This window comes from Culex quinquefasciatus, chromosome 3 (genome assembly GCF_015732765.1).
Source record: "Culex quinquefasciatus strain JHB chromosome 3, VPISU_Cqui_1.0_pri_paternal, whole genome shotgun sequence".
Taxonomy (NCBI): Eukaryota; Metazoa; Arthropoda; class Insecta; order Diptera; family Culicidae; genus Culex; species Culex quinquefasciatus.
This window is the reverse complement of record NC_051863.1, coordinates 69,785,371-69,802,356: the sequence shown is the minus strand read 5'-3', so window position 1 is coordinate 69,802,356 and position 16,986 is coordinate 69,785,371. Positions and strand designations below refer to the sequence as shown.

At 38.1% G+C, this 16,986-nt stretch overlaps 2 protein-coding genes across 11 annotated transcripts in view; both read right to left on the bottom strand.

Annotated features, from left to right (window-relative positions):
* The window catches only part of LOC6040147 (ras-specific guanine nucleotide-releasing factor 2), a 373,188-nt gene that overhangs the window by 151,721 nt on the left and 204,481 nt on the right, over positions 1-16,986 (bottom strand). The gene's annotated exons all lie outside the window — the stretch shown is intronic.
* Positions 8,053-10,131, bottom strand: LOC119769644 (translation initiation factor IF-2-like). The gene is made up of 2 exons (XM_038262909.1): positions 8,372-10,131; positions 8,053-8,317 (listed from the first exon to the last, which is right to left on the bottom strand). Exons 1-2 carry the CDS (start codon positions 10,072-10,074, stop codon positions 8,053-8,055), a joined length of 1,968 nt encoding a protein of 655 aa, XP_038118837.1. The 5' UTR covers positions 10,075-10,131.

Sequence of the window (16,986 nt, the reverse complement as noted above, 5' to 3'; positions counted from 1 at the left end):
TTACGGGCGGGTTGGGAGTGGAAAATTGTGTTAATGGTGGGTGGGGCCAGCTGAATCCATCGCCGGACGCTTCTGCGGGACATCTTCATTATCGCACAAGTTGCTGATTAATTCGCAGCAAGACAAGTTTTAACGGGGGTCATCATTTGCACTTTGGTGCAACTTTGTTCAGTCGTGTGATGTGGTAGAGTGGAGGACGAACACACAAATCATTGGATCAAGATACAATGTTTCGTAACGCTTCTCCAAATAAGTCTTTCATTAAGTCTGTTTCTGTCAATTCTGTTGAATAAATTATGACCAAACAAGCGCTCTAAATTTATCCCAAAAACTGACAAGCTCTTCAATCCAATTACGGGGCCACTGTTTCCGTTTCTTTTTGATCAAAATTTGCCTTTGATTCTGGAGGTACTTTTTCTCCTCGTTTCACTCGACTTTCACCAAGCACTGCAGAGCTTCTTTTTGTCTTAAGTTAGGACAAAGCCACCGCCGTGCATCGGCCTCGTGCTAAGATTCTTTGATGTGTTTTCCTCGAAAAAAAATATCGGGAAAAGAATGAATTTCGCGCCAAGCTTTATTTGCCAAAAGCAAACAAAAGCCAGAACATCAGACTAGAGTCTGGAAACTCTGAGATGAAATGCCAAAAACCCGCTAAAAAGCAAATCTGTCACGTTAAATTACTTGAATCGGGTGGGGAAGTGTGTAAAGCCAGAGAGGAAGCTGCTGCTTCCGACGAGGATGAAGATTTTGAGCACATCCGTATGAAAAGAGAATCTTTACTTGATTAGAAGGAGTCTATATGAGGCTAAAATTGTTTTTATGTTGCTTGTTGAGGACAGCAACCTATTACTCAATATTTAGTTTTATTTTATTGCAAAAAAAATATACATAAACCTAACCTTCCCCGTTTTTTTCACCGAAACTCAAAGTTGCATCAGTGCAAATTACGCTCTCCGGCGAGTTTTGTGGAAAACGACCGTCCGAACGAAGTGTTACCACCATAAATAAAGCTGTTTTCAAAGTTGGAAAGCTCTCGCCCGGTCGTCGTCGTCGCTTTGGCTGAGCAGTTTTTCCTTTTTCCCAGCTTGGTCGATGCTTTTCTTCGTTGATGTTGTTGAACGACCGACATTGAATAGTCAGGGGGGAAAGGGGATAGTTGTCAATAATAGTTTATTTTGTTAATTTGTTAATTTGTTAATTTGTTAATTTGTTAATTTGTTAATTTGTTAATTTGTTAATTTGTTAATTTGTTAATTTGTTAATTTGTTAATTTGTTAATTTGTTAATTTGTTAATTTGTTAATTTGTTAATTTGTTAATTTGTTAATTTGTTAATTTGTTAATTTGTTAATTTGTTAATTTGTTAATTTGTTAATTTGTTAATTTGTTAATTTGTTAATTTGTTAATTTGTTAATTTGTTAATTTGTTAATTTGTTAATTTGTTAATTTGTTAATTTGTTAATTTGTTAATTTGTTAATTTGTTAATTTGTTAATTTGTTAATTTGTTAATTTGTTAATTTGTTAATTTGTTAATTTGTTAATTTGTTAATTTGTTAATTTGTTAATTTGTTAATTTGTTAATTTGTTAATTTGTTAATTGGTTAATTTGTTAATTTGTTAATTTGTTAATTTGTTAATTTGTTAATTTGTTAATTTGTTAATTTGTTAATTTGTTAATTTGTTAATTTGTTAATTTGTTAATTTGTTAATTTGTTAATTTGTTAATTTGTTAATTTGTTAATTTGTTAATTTGTTAATTTGTTAATTTGTTAATTTGTTAATTTGTTAATTTGTTAATTTGTTAATTTGTTAATTTGTTAATTTGTTAATTTGTTAATTTGTTAATTTGTTAATTTGTTAATTTGTTAATTTGTTAATTTGTTAATTTGTTAATTTGTTAATTTGTTAATTTGTTAATTTGTTAATTTGTTAATTTGTTAATTTGTTAATTTGTTAATTTGTTAATTTGTTAATTTGTTAATTTGTTAATTTGTTAATTTGTTAATTTGTTAATTTGTTAATTTGTTAATTTGTTAATTTGTTAATTTGTTAATTTGTTAATTTGTTAATTTGTTAATTTGTTAATTTGTTAATTTGTTAATTTGTTAATTTGTTAATTTGTTAATTTGTTAATTTGTTAATTTGTTAATTTGTTAATTTGTTAATTTGTTAATTTGTTAATTTGTTAATTTGTTAATTTGTTAATTTGTTAATTTGTTAATTTGTTAATTTGTTAATTTGTTAATTTGTTAATTTGTTAATTTGTTAATTTGTTAATTTGTTAATTTGTTAATTTGTTAATTTGTTAATTTGTTAATTTGTTAATTTGTTAATTTGTTAATTTGTTAATTTGTTAATTTGTTAATTTGTTAATTTGTTAATTTGTTAATTTGTTAATTTGTTAATTTGTTAATTTGTTAATTTGTTAATTTGTTAATTTGTTAATTTGTTAATTTGTTAATTTGTTAATTTGTTAATTTGTTAATTTGTTAATTTGTTAATTTGTTAATTTGTTAATTTGTTAATTTGTTAATTTGTTAATTTGTTAATTTGTTAATTGGTTAATTTGTTAATTTGTTAATTTGTTAATTTGTTAATTTGTTAATTTGTTAATTTGTTAATTTGTTAATTTGTTAATTTGTTAATTTGTTAATTTGTTAATTTGTTAATTTGTTAATTTGTTAATTTGTTAATTTGTTAATTTGTTAATTTGTTAATTTGTTAATTTGTTAATTTGTTAATTTGTTAATTTGTTAATTTGTTAATTTGTTAATTTGTTAATTTGTTAATTTGTTAATTTGTTAATTTGTTAATTTGTTAATTTGTTAATTTGTTAATTTGTTAATTTGTTAATTTGTTAATTTGTTAATTTGTTAATTTGTTAATTTGTTAATTTGTTAATTTGTTAATTTGTTAATTTGTTAATTTGTTAATTTGTTAATTTGTTAATTTGTTAATTTGTTAATTTGTTAATTTGTTAATTTGTTAATTTGTTAATTTGTTAATTTGTTAATTTGTTAATTTGTTAATTTGTTAATTTGCTAATTTGTTAATTTGTTGATTTGTTAATTTGTTCAGTTGCGTTGTAGAGTTGAGCTTGGAGAGTTATTGAATTGTATTGCTTAGAAAGTTCATGGAGATTTGTTCTAGTTTATTCGGGTTGTTTAAAATTTTCTGCTTACTAAAATCAACAAACGTTCCCTACCTTTAAAACATCCGAAGAAAGCGAGTGTATTGTTCGAGCCTGATGCTACTTGCTGCTTCCGGGGACGAGGTTGCACATGTAAAAAGGTTTATAGCAAAACCCTGCCATAATTTATGACCATGCATAATGCTTACGGTGATGGCTTGGCCCGAACGAACTCTTCCTTCCACAGTTCCGCAGCAGCCACAGAGCAGTCTTTTTCTGGTCCAACGACTATATATCCCGGGCGAAAAGTGCACACAGTTTGAGACCGAAAAGAAGTTGGTTCCGCAGTAATTTATGGAACTGGCTGGCCAACCCAACTTTGTTCGACCCAAATAAGCAACGAGCGCAGGGAAGTAAAAATTTAGCGTTTAGAATTTGACCAAAAACGTTTTGTGGGTCGTTTTGCTCGACCTTAACGACGTTTAGAATTTTGTCTTAAAAATAAGCAATTAACCTGTTTTTTTTTCTTCTCTCTTTTCCCAGAAGCTTTCTAAGCTATTCAGAGGACATACTTTAGAATCGCTTTTCAACCCGGTGCTCGGTGACCTAGAGAGTGAGGAGCCCTCGAGGCAATGTTCTATGCTTCATTCCGAATGACAACTCGGGCGGTCGTGAAGTGGTTGCTTGGCACTCCACTTGAAGATGATGACGACGTCAGACGATGAAGAGTCTGTGCTCTGGACCCGTTACTCGGTTCGTTAGCTTTATCGGGAACAACGTGCAAATGGAGAGGATGTTGTCATTTAAAATTTCATGTTGAAATGATTAGTTTTTGAATTCATTAAAATTCATCAATTAAAAAAAATTAAACTTTCAAATCATTGGTCGAACTTTGGACGTTTAATGCCAAGTGACATCCCTCCTTAAAGCGACGTTAATTAATTAGTGCTCCTCGAGTGAATCCTTGCTACTTCACCGTTGACTTGTCGTTTTTGTCACGATGGGGGTGTACGTGTGCATGTTTATGGCTATTTCATCTATACTTGACATCGCTTTGCTTTGGAACGACATTGAATGACTTTAGAAAAAAAAGGCACATCTAGCAAGCAAACTCGGCACAGTTGGCTGCACTGACTTGTGTTGAAAAGTGAACAGAACTGACCCTTTCGCCAATAGTCAGTTATGCTTGAGGGGGGATATTTTTGTGTATGAGTGAAAGGAAAATGGATGAATCAATAACAACATTGGTCGGTGAAAAGTCAATGTTTAGTTGAGTTATAAATTTCAGATGAGTCGACAGTTAAGCCAAACAGTTTGTTTTGGGGATTGAAATTGGAAAGCACATTTTCTCGCTACGAATTATTCATGAAATTGAAAATAAAAACAAAGCTTTACAAACGAAGAGCAAAATACTTCCTTTAGTATTAGCCCTGGTATTGACAGAACTAAAACTGTGATGTGCAGTTTGATTCAAAATCCAGCCTCTATTGTGAGTTTTGAAGTCTAGTACACGTACACGTTTGTGAAGCATTTTCAAAAACTTTAACGCTTAAATGGATTATTTTCAATTTTCAAGTAACTATCATGCTGCTAGTAAAACCTTGCTTTATGATTATTCAAATTGTTTGAAGGGTATACAGCAACGAATTAAGTTGTTGTCTTCTTATTCCAAAATGGTCAAACTTACAGACCCAATCCTGCAATAATGGGAATGTACAATTAATCAAACTTTGTTGTAAATGACTATGTGGACAATACCTTAGGGGATGAATAAAAAAGTTCAAGATGGTATGTCAGAGACATAACCGAAAGACATAGGACCAAGCAATTTAAACCGTTTGGCCGCTTGAAGTTTGTATGAGAGAAACTTTCTACAAAATCGGCCGATTACGACCATTTTTATTTGTTTGTATTTTTTTTATTTGACTCAAACTTTGTGGGGGCCTTTCCTATGACCAAAGAAGCTATTTTGTGTCATTGGTTCACCCATACAAGTCTCCATACAATTTTGGAAGTTGTCCATGCAAAAATGGTACGTGAATATTCGAATATCTGTAACTCTTGAATGAATTTTCTGATCAATTTGGTGTCTTGGGCAAAGTTTTAGGTATTGTTAAGGACTATTGAGAAAAAAAATAGGTAAACGAAAACAAAAATTGCCGATTTTGTTTTTAACATTTTTTTTTTCACAAAAACTTAATTTCCCAAAATAGGGGAAGTAAGCCTAATAAGCGGTCGTGTTTGAATGATGCTGGATAATCTGGATTGTTCCTTGAAATTCACTAAAACCAAGTACACCAACAAGTAGAGCAACTTTTTTTGAACATTTTTGTTTATTTTCACTTTTATGAAAGGTTATGCTATTCCTTTTACAAGCATTTAAAAAAAAATATTTCAAAAATGCATTCTAATCAGTCGAGTGCATTGGGCCACGCCCATTTTTCTATTTTCAGCTTAGTTCTTTTTTTCTTCCAGCGCTCTTTTGGGTCTGCTTAGTGCTGCCAAAATTGATGAAATTTCAAGCGAACACTCACGAAAAGTAGCATTCATAGCGAAAGTTTCCTGGCAGCACTTGCTCACACCAACAGGCGCTGCACCAGCATGTTGGTGGTGTTGGTGGCCACCCTTTGTTCTTTATTTGCCTTCGCTCCTCACTCGTTTTTTTTTTTCAGCCTTCGATTAGAATCAGTATTCAAAATTGAAACGTAAAAAGACATAGCGCGTTTGTTTTTTTGTTGGTGCTTGCTAATTATTTACATTTTCCCGGATTATTTTTCAAGTGAGTTATTAAGTAATGGTCAAAAGAACATGTTGCCGGTAGTTGGAAGCAATTTTATATCTTAAGCGCTTTGAAATCGTTAGCGCAAGTTAAAAGATATTGATGGCGACTTTCGTTAAGCAGTTAACCTCTGATCTTGCGTGTGGATGTGTGTGCCACCAAAATGATGAGAAATGGTCTCACAAAATAGAAATTATGATAAAAAGTGCATTAAATTTGATCTTTTTGGACAGTAAATGGCATGAATTTGCGTGCTTACTCTAGGCGGTGCTGTTACTGGTAAGTTTATAGCCCAAATAATATTTTTGGAGCTTTAATCGAGCATCAGACTCTCCATATGGGTATATTTCCCCTACGTATTTTTTGATTATCGAGATTTTTGATATGTTTTAGGGGACAAAAACCTGCAACTTTTAAGCCATAGAGAAATATGGTCAAAAATCTGCCGCCGAGTTATGAATTTTTGAAAAAATAGTGACTTTTGGGAAAAATGGAAATTTCATGCAAAAACAAATTAGACGTAATTTTTGAATGTAAAATTGAATTTCCAATCGAAAAGTACCCTACAGATTTTTTGATTAAAGGCTCTGTTTTGAAGATATAGCCACCAAAAGTTTGATTTTAGCGAAATATTTGCAGTTTTTCGATTTTAAAACATAGTGACCATGAGTAACAATTTCTAATTTTTTTTTTTTGAAAGGTCAGAAAATTTGCTATAAAATTGTCTAAGAGACATTGAAGATTGGACCTCTGGTTGCTGAGATACAGCAGCTTTAACAAAAAGAAACATGAAAATTGAAGTTTTCTAAGTCTCACCCAAACAACCCACCATTTTTTAATGTCGATATCTCAGCAACTAATGGTCCGATTTTCAATTTTAAAACATGAAACATTCGTGAAATTTTCGAATCGAAAAATTAGTAAAATCTTTAAAGTACTTTTCGATTGGAAATTCAATTTTACATTTAAAAATTACGTCAAATTTGTTTTTGCGTGAAATTTCGATTTTTTCCAAAAATCACTATTTTTCAAAAATTCATAACTCGGCAGCAGATTTTTTGACCATGTTTCTCTACAGCTTAAAATTTGCAGGTTTTTGTCCCCTAAAACATATCAAAAAATCTCAAAAATCAAAAAATCGGTATTTTGGGAAATTTAGTTTTTGTGAAAAAAGTTAATTAAAAAATCGGGGTGAATCAATGACACAAAATAGCTCCTTTGGTCATAGGGAAGGCCTCCATAAAGTTTGAGCCAAATAAAAAAATACAAATAAAATCCATTTCCGGTTTTGATAGAGAATTGCTCATGAGAAAAATCGTCAAATTGTACGGAGCAAAGCAACTATTTTACTTTTTTTACCATTTCTCAGATGCAGTATCTTCATTAAATTTGGAAAAAATATCCCGAGGAAACCATATTTTTTAAGATTTATTGCTGACAAGTTGTGGCAGTGCGTGGCCGAATGGTTACGCTGTCCGCTTTGTAAGCGGATGATTCTGGGTTCGATTCCCATCTGCTGCAACCTTCCATCGGATGAAGAAGTAAAATGTCGGTCCCGTCCTTGGTTGTTAGGCCGTTAAGTCATTCCAGGTGTAGGAGTCGTCTCCATGCCATAAGTACAAACAACACACTAAACCAAGCCTACTCCGGTGGAATCGCTGGCGGCGGTTGGACTCACAATCCAAAGGTCGTCAGTTCAAACACTGGGGTGGAAGGTTCCTTGGAGTAAAAGAGGTTTGGGTGCTCTCCCCATTCAAGCCTTCGGACTCCTAGGTTCGAGCAGAAACTTGCAATAGAGACCACAAAAGACCCGGGTGTCGTTAATGTGGATGGTTTGTTTTTTTTTTTTTTTTGCTGACAAGTTATGAGCTACCGAAGATGGCCATTTTTCCGAGGCCGTCTGAGAAATGGAATTGGAATTTTCTTTTTTTTTCAAATTTAAGAGGAAAATGTTAATTGTTTTTCCCACCAAAATGAAGACAGATTCCTGTCAGATTCGGTAAAATTCACAATTCCATAAAATTAAGTTTGGTTAACCCAATTTAGGTACTAGGCCCAATATAGTAACATATACCCTAGATCAGATTTGTCAAAATTTATTGTTATCCAAAAGATTTCATAAAACATGAAAAAAAAACCCCACTAAATCGCCGCCGCAATCGACGGCTGCATCTTGCGCCACGCCGTCAGCAGCGTTGAGCTGGGCGACTTGGTGGCCTGCACCAGTCCGGGCGCCCCCGGAAAGACGGCGTAAAAGCCCGGGAACCAGGCGGGCGGGGTCGACCCCTGCAGCTGGATGTAGTTCTGGCGCTTGGGCCGGTCCAGCTTGAGGTCGATTTCGTACAGCGGATCCAGCGGGGGCGGCGTCGGCCGCGCTTCGATCACCGTGGTGGCCATTTGATGGAGGCTGGAAGAAGAGGAATTGTTATATGTAGGGGATGATGAGTTGAGATTAGGTTACCTGTCCGCTAGGATCTTTTTGGCGGCGTCCTCCGCCGGGGCTGGAATCGAGCTGGCTTTCAGCGCGATTTCAGCTGTGCTGTGGTCCAAGCTGTTCATCGTGTTCATCTTGTCGACGGGGATTTCCGACGGGATGAGGACGTCGCAAGCGATGCCGGATATTTCTGCTGAGGGAGCCGCATCCGGGAATAGTGCTTCGACGATCTTTTTCGGGGAGTCCTGCATTGATACGCCCTCTTCCTCGAGTTCGAGCATTTCTGCTCGCTTGAGGGCGGCGTCCAGCTCCTCTTCGGTGAGCGCTGTGTACGTCCACTCTTGAGCTTCCTGGTATCGCTTCCGAATTTCCTCACGTTCCTGCTTGGAGTACGGCCTACGGCTGGCAATGTTTCGCTTGCGGTCTTCCATCAACCGTTGGTATTCCTGCTGCACCTGGATTCGCTGCTTGTGTTCGTCGATCTTCTCCTGACGGGCTTGCTCGATCTGCAGCCGACGAACGTCCGACATCGGGGAGCCTTCTTCTGATTCGCGGACGGATTCCAACGTCGGGACACGCCGGATTCGCTCCTTTCGCACAAATGTTCCCGCTTTGGCCACTCTTTCCTCAAACTCCCGCCTCTCTAGGATGTCCCGGTTCCACTCGCCGGTGACCTCCAGCAGCTGCCGCATTTTGGGACTCTGCGTGACACCGTACCGCTCCCGGAACGCTTCCAGGTTCAGTTGTTTCTGTTCCGGAGACAAACGGTCTTCTTCTTCGACCATCGCCTTGATCCTTTGCAGATCGGCGGATTTTCGATCGTAGAATTCCTGCATGTCGGCGACCAACTTCCGGGAACGCTCAAGGTCAGCTCGGATTTTTTCGTGGAATAGCCGAATTTCCTCTGCCGTGGGATTCTCTTCGGAGACGTACCGCTGCTTGGGAGGACTATCTGGGACATTCTGGACCATGTCCAACAAAAACTGGGACGGCTTCCAGGGAACGTACGAACTCCACAGACTGTCCGGGCTTTCGGGACTGTCCATGGGTAGGGGTCGCGGTACCACGCCTCTTCGAACCACCTTTTGTGGGGAGTCCTCATAGTCTACGAACTCTACCTCACGACCGGCGATGTTGTACGTCTCGGCGGATGGATCTTCGGAGACGATCCGCTGTTTGACCGCCGTTCTAGGCAGCATAACCGGAGTCTTTGGCGCAAGTCGTGGCACTGCTTTCGGCGTCCGAGGGACCTGAGGTACTGGATGACCTGGTGGGCGTTTCGGCGTGACCGGAGCCAGATTAATTTTTGGAGCTTGCAGAAACGAAGGTTTCGGAAGTAGTGAGGAAGTCGACGCCGCTCGTGCAACCGGTAGCACAATCCGGGCATGACCCGGCTTTGGAATGCCACCAGGTGGCCGTACGGGCTTCGGAATGGCTGCCAGCTTCTGCATTCCCGAAGGTCCCGGCAGTGGAATGACCTTCTTGGGTGGCACAACTTCCCCTATCGTGCGAACCGTCGAAGGAGGGCGGAGTCCTCCAGGAGGTCGTAGTCCGCTCGCCGATGGAGGACGGATTCCGGTGGCCGGAGGCGGAGCGACGCCGCTGGGTGGGCGCAGACGGCTTTGGGGAGCGGTGATTCTGCTGGGTGGTCGCAGTCCACTAGGTTGGCCACGTTCCGGGCTACGGCGTAGCTGACGGGGAGGGACAATTTCGACGAAATCGGGATTCATGATTTGACAAAGATTTTGTTCGTCTTGCGTAGGAGGAATTTTGAAACAAATGCCAAGTCGTAATTTTGTAGAGGCCTACTTGATTAAAACATGACTAGTTTGATAAGTCAGTTATTCAAATCTAGACTTTGAGCTACCGTCAACTGAGGTGAATCGGGACACAATCTGAATACGAACAGCAATTTTTGAGCAATGAACACATTTCGCAGCTCTTTATTTAATCAGCCAAATACGAATATACCAAGAAATCTCCCATAAACAGAAGCGCAGCTTCACATCCACTCCAATCAATCTCGCCAAACATTCGCCCCAAATCCAGCAATTTCCACGGGAAGCACTTATCGCCGCTAGTCGAGTCGTCGAGATTTCTCGCTAATCTGACGAGCATTAGAGAAGATGAACTCCGCGCGAAACTCACCGGTCCGCGTCCAGCGCAACACACGCTCAATTGAACCGGCAGTCGTCGTCGAAGAGGCCACTTCACATATCTCGAAATACAGCCCGGACGGACATGGACATGGTCATGGCCCGGTGATTAACGGTCCGACATTCCTGGAGATTTTATTGCTGTTGGACTGCGCTCTACGCTACTAATGGTGGTGGGACTAGTTTTCCAGGAATACCACCGCGGGAGAATGGGGAAGAACTATTGTGTGTCCATCGAGCCGGAGCTTGGAGATGTGTCGTTCGGTTGATGGCCATAGATTTTCGGTACTTGAGAGGTATGCAGCTGCATGTGTTGCATTTGTGAGGGACGGAGGTTATGGTATGGAACCGTTTTGAGATGCCAGAAGAAGCTGCATCTGGAGTAGTTTGAACCCGGTGGGACTAATGTTCTGGAAATGTTGAGTTTAATAAATTGGGTCGACATGATCAACTCTCATGATGGTTAAACTTCCAGTTAAGAGAAAGAAATGTTTTAAAACAAATAATAAAACAAATAGATCATTTCTCACAACCCACCGTGCTCACCTGTCCGGTCGGGGGTCCGTCCGTCAGTTTGACCATCGGAGCGTGCCTGATTAAGTTGATGTTGATGCTCCCTGGTCCACTGACCAACTGCCGGCCACCTCCCCCACCCCTTGTCTAATCCCACATTCCGTTTCACACACCAGCCATAGAACGATCCGCTGGATTGCATGCAACTCATCGTCAGAATATCGTCGCCATCGTGCTAACTTGTCGTACGTGCATTTTGGGCCAAATTGAGTTAAGAACGCCATTTTGTGCAGCTCACAATGCCTCATCTTTTGACCTTCACAGATCCCCAAAATTCGATTTCAATCCTAAGATATTCATCGAAATCCGAAAAACTCCATTCATTTTTGTCACTTTACACAAGAAAGTAATATCAATCTTGTCGTGCTATCTTGTCACTCCCTGAAAATTGATGTCAGTGCGACAAAGGGCAAAGGGATTTCAGGTCAGGATGTGTTTGACGCACGTACAAGTTAGACTACCGTAAACATTTTTAATTATAACTCAGGACTCCAGCAACCAACTTCAACCAAACTTCGGGACAATGCACAGAATGGTCAGCCAAACAAAACGTGTTTGTTATTGTTTATATTGCGTGCTTTCGTTTTTTTTTTGTATTCAAGGTCAAACATTAAAACGCGTTTTTCTCGGAACGTCAAAATGGCGGGTGCGACAAGATAGCACGACGACGTCGATATGCTCTACACTTGGTTGCGTCCTGACCGGGAGTGCGCCGCGATGACCCAGCGACGACGCCGGTGAGAAGGCGCAGATTTATTTGATGAGTTGTTTATGGTGAATTAGTGATTGAAGGGTGTTCTTTGAAGAGAGAGAACGCGCAAATGAGTGCACATGTGTCGTATTTGATTTAATCAATCGCCGGCTGCGCCGGTCGTTCGACGGAGGGATGCTGGTGCCATGGTGACCATGGTTTCCAAGAAGACGACCTGTTTGACCCGAACGGAGGACATATTCGATGCCTCTGTGCTCTGATGTACTAACTGACTTTTGGGCCAAAATGAGTTAATGATGACATCTTTTAGCTAATTAAATTCCCTACAAAACGCTTCTAAGAGATCTGAAAAATTCGTTTCCTACGCGGAGTTATCGCCCTGCAACCATTTGTACTAACTGACATTTTCGAACGCATCATGGATGTGCTCTCTTATTTTTCATCATGGCTTGACCTTTTGAAAACACGCAAATCCATAAAAATACGATTGCACTATAATATTATGGTAAAATGCCAGGTGTCCTTACTAGTTTGAGCATATTATGGAGCACTATTTTGGAAGGCAATTAGCACAAGTGTGCACATTTGGATACGTGAAGAAGTTGTAAGTTAGACGAAGTGTGTCAATTAATTATTTAGTGGCAGAGTTTTTTTAATTGGATGACCCCTAAGTGTGACATTGGTAGGTGGATGTTATTGTTACGCAGTTTTTGGATTGGACGACCCCTGCAGTTGTTCTAAGTGTGCACAACGACTTAAAAATGTTTTAAATAGGATATTTGGGTTAGGCTAAGTGTGAGATTAATTAGTGGATGTTATTGTTACGTAGTTTTTTTACTGGCTGACCCCTGCAGTTGTGCTAAGTGTGCACAACTACTTGGGGGGTTTTTGAATTGGATATTTGAGTTAGGCTAAGTGTGATATTGGTGAATGGATGATGTTGTTACGTAGTTTTTTTTATTGGACGACCCCTGCAGTTGTGCTAAGTGTGAACAACGACTTAAAAAATGTTTTAATTGCGGTGTATTATGGTGTAACGAATGTCACGGTGTAAAGAATGCTACGATACAACGAATGTTGTGGTATAACAACGTTACGGTGTAACCATACTTCAGTTTAACGAATGTTACGGTGTAACGAATGTTACGGTGTAACGAATGTTACGGTGTAACCATACTACGGTGTAACCATACTACGGTGTAATGAATGTTACGGTGTTACGGTGTAATGAATGTAACGGTGTAACGAATGGTACGGTGTAACGAATGTTACGGTGTATCCATACTACGGTGTAACGAATTTTACGGTGTAACAAATGTTACGGTGTAACCATACTACGGTGTAATGAATGTTACGGTGTAACCATACTACGGTGTAACGAATGTTACGGTGTAACGAATTTTACGATGTAACGAATGATACGGTGTAACGAATGTTACGGTGTAACGAATGTTACGGTGTGACGAATGATATGGTGTAACGAATGTTACGTTGTAACGAATGTTACGGTGTAACGAATGATACGGTGTAACAAATGTTACGGTGTAATGAATGTTACGGTGTAATGAATGTTACGGTGTAACGAATGCTGCGGTGTAACGAATGTTACGGTGTAACGAATGTTACGGTGTAACCATACTACGGTGTAATGAATGTTACGGTGTTACGGTGTAACGAATGTTATGGTGTAACAAATGTTACGGTGTAACGAATGGTACGGTGTAACGAATAATACGGTGTATACATACTACGGTGTTACGAATTTTACGGTGTAACGAATGTTACGGTGTGACCATACTACGGTATAATGAATGTTACGGTGTAACGAATTTTACGATGTAACGAATGATACGGTGTAACGAATGTTACGGTGTAACGAATGTTACGGTGTAACGAATGATATGGTGTAACGAATGTTACGGTGTAACGAATGATATGGTGTAACGAATGTTACGGTGTAACGAATGATATGGTGTAACGAATGTTACGGTGTAACGAATGATACGGTGTAACGAATGTTACGGTGTAATTAATGTTACGGTGTAATGAATGTTACGGTGTAATGAATGTTACGGTGTAACGAATGATGCGGTGTAATGATTTTTACGGTGAAACGTATGTTCGGTGTAACTAATGTCACGGTGTAACGAATGGTTCATGGTTCACTGAGCCAGAATTGAACCACAAAGGAAGGTTTAAGCCAAACCAATAGCCCAACCGGTTCATTTGGGAACTCTTGTTGTGCACACTTAGCACAATTGCAGGGATCGTCCAATCCAAAAAACTACGTAACAATAACATCCACTAGCCAATGTCACACTTAGCCTAACCCAAATATCCAACTCAAAAACCCTTCAAGAAATTGTGCACATTAAGCACAACTGCAGGGGTCGTCCAATCCAAAAAACTACGTAACAAAATCAGCCACTAACCAATCTCAAACTTAGCCTAACTCAAATATCCAATTTTAAGTAGTTGTACACACTTAGCACAACTGCAGGGAATGTCCAATCCAAAAAATTACGTAACAACATCATACACTAACCAACCACACACTTAGCCTAACCCAAATATCCAACTCAAACACCCTTCAAGTAGTTGTGCACACTTAGAACAAGTGCAGGGGTCGTCTACCAAAAAAACACGTAACAACATCATTCACGTAGTTGTGCACACTTAGCACAACTGTAGGGGTCGTCCATGTTCAAAGACTAAGCATTGATTTTTTTTGGTGCACTTTTGTTCTAATCGATACAAACTAAGAATCCATTGCAAGAGACACACTTGTTCTAACTGCAATCTACCATAACAGTTCTATGGTTTGTGTCCTGGATATCTAGCATTTCTAAAAAGGTCGTATGACATGATGGAAATAAAATAAACTAGCTCAAAGTTTTTACAAAATCATTTTCTTCTGTTTGTAAGCGTAGATCTATTCGGTTTTCGTCATACTTGATCTGATTGAAGCTATTTCATGGATAATCATACTTATATTTATACAACCTCACACTTCACTAAGTTTTTCTTCATAAAATTCAATTTTTAACGGTTGTTGCTCTCTAAAACTGCAATTTTCACAATAAATTTAATGATAAACAAGTCTATTAAAAAAGTATTGTTGAGAAAAATGTTCCTTAACTAGCAACAATTCTAAGTTACTACGCAAAAAACATTGAAACAACAAATAACTACTATTTTTACAATAAAATGACTCTGCGCACTTTTGTACCAAGTGCCACGTTGGAAGTATATACGACTCTGCAATCGAAGAAGCATTTTAGCTCAACTGCAAAATTCACCCTGTGCACGTTTGTGCTAACTCATACAAATCACTGTTCAAGACACACTTGTGCTAATTGCCAGCATGATTTTTTTTCGTAATTTCTCTGCCAAATTTTTTTTTTGCATTTCAAAAGTTTTCATATTTTACCATGTCTTTAAGTTATGTCAGGAGCATACATTAAAATTATTAGGACAATTGTTTGTCGAATAGTTTCCCAGAAACAGTAATTCAAAGTTAAAAAATCGATTTTCTCGTAACCACCAAAATGTCAGTTAGTATAAGAGAGCACACAAGCATCGAATGTCATATCGTGGGATGGAGATGGGTTCTAGTGGAATGCATCATTAGTCTAATGGCGTTGGACATTTGACGAAACAATGAGAGACCATCATTTCGAACTTCTTCTTGAATGTTGACATTATTTTGGGATTGCTTGTTTGCTTGGTAAATATCGCCATTTAGGATTCAAACAATGGGGCACACTCTGATACTTTTGACGGTCAATTTGGATTGCACGTGTGCCTGTTTGACAAGAAATTTGAAAAAAATAGTAGATTGTAACTTGACTTGACTTGACTGATGGTATTTTTACTGATGATACACCCAAAACTGGGCAGCGGTTGTCCGAGAGAATAATGGCCTCGAGACGAAAGAATAGTGGTACCATTTACGGACACAGAGAACACAGCTCGAGATGGGCGAAAGAATTATCCTCTCGAGGTTCATTTGCAAAAAAAAGTTCATCCGTAAAAAAAACCAAAAGTGTCGACTACGGGAGTCGAACCGTAGACCTTTGACATACTAACCCAAGGACTTTACTGCCTCGGCTACCACAGCTTGGTGGCTAAGGAGTGGTTAGATGTCGATGTATGACACTTGTTGGAGATTTATTGTATCAATTAACGAATGAACTCATTTGTTATGGTGGTGTGAGTTGATAGAATTATTCTCTCGATTTTGGCTCTGAGCCCTCAATAAATTTTGAGGGAACGATTCTCTCGACTCGGAATTTTGGGTGTAGGATTAAACACATCGTTATCCTCACCTCTGCTTAATGCTCCTTAAATTATGTTGTTATAATTTTCAAAAATCCAGTTGTTAGGCCCTTCTAACTTTCCAATTGATCAATTCTCTGAGATTTCGGTAATTCGATGTTTTTTGTATTTTTTAATCCGGCTGAAACTTATTTGGTGCCTTCCCAATGAAGCCATTTTGCATCATTAGTTGTCAATATAATTTTCCATACAAATTTTTTGGCTGTCTGTACAAAAATGATTTACGAAAATGCAAAAATCTGTACTTTTGAAGGAATTTTTTGATCGATTTGTTGTTTTCGGCAAAGTTGTGGGTATTGATAAGGACTACACTGAAAAAAACGTTACTTAATCCACCTTTAGGTGGTTGGTGCCTTCCTCACATTCATAATGTCAATACATTCAGTAAAAATAGCAAACTTATGGGAAATTGTACGAGCTTTCCGGTCAAAATATTTACGAGACTGAAAAACCAAGTCTGTCATATATAAATTGCCAAAAACCACCAAAAAACCCGTTTTTTCAACATTTTTATTTTTGAAACCGCTGTATCTTCCTAAGGATTGGACATAGGACAATGGTCAATATGGAGACTTTTATGTAAAATTTTCTGGAGAATCGATTCCCACTTCTGGTTTTAGAAAATTTTTAAGTTCAGACCACTTTTCAAAAAAACAGTTTTAGTAAATGATTTTTGTATTTTTTTAGGAGAGACATACCATCCTGCATTTTTTGTCAGTCATTTTAGGCTATTACCTCAAAAATTTTGAGCGAAAAAAAAATCGTGACATCACCTTTAAATTTAAGTTTTAGACTTAAGAGCGAGTCCACGAACAGGACCTTTGTATGGGACGTCGTTTGGACCCCACCAATCTGCCTGAAAT

What these genes read in the sequence shown, in the direction of transcription:
- LOC119769644 (XM_038262909.1), bottom strand. Translation starts at nt 10,074, where the DNA reads ATGAATCCCGATTTCGTCGAAATTGTCCCTCCCCGTCAGCTACGCCGT. An exon ending in AAAAAGATCCTAGCGGACAG is followed by an intron (nt 8,318 to 8,371) that starts GTAACCTAATCT and finishes CTCTTCTTCCAG; the next exon opens with CCTCCATCAAATGGCCACCA.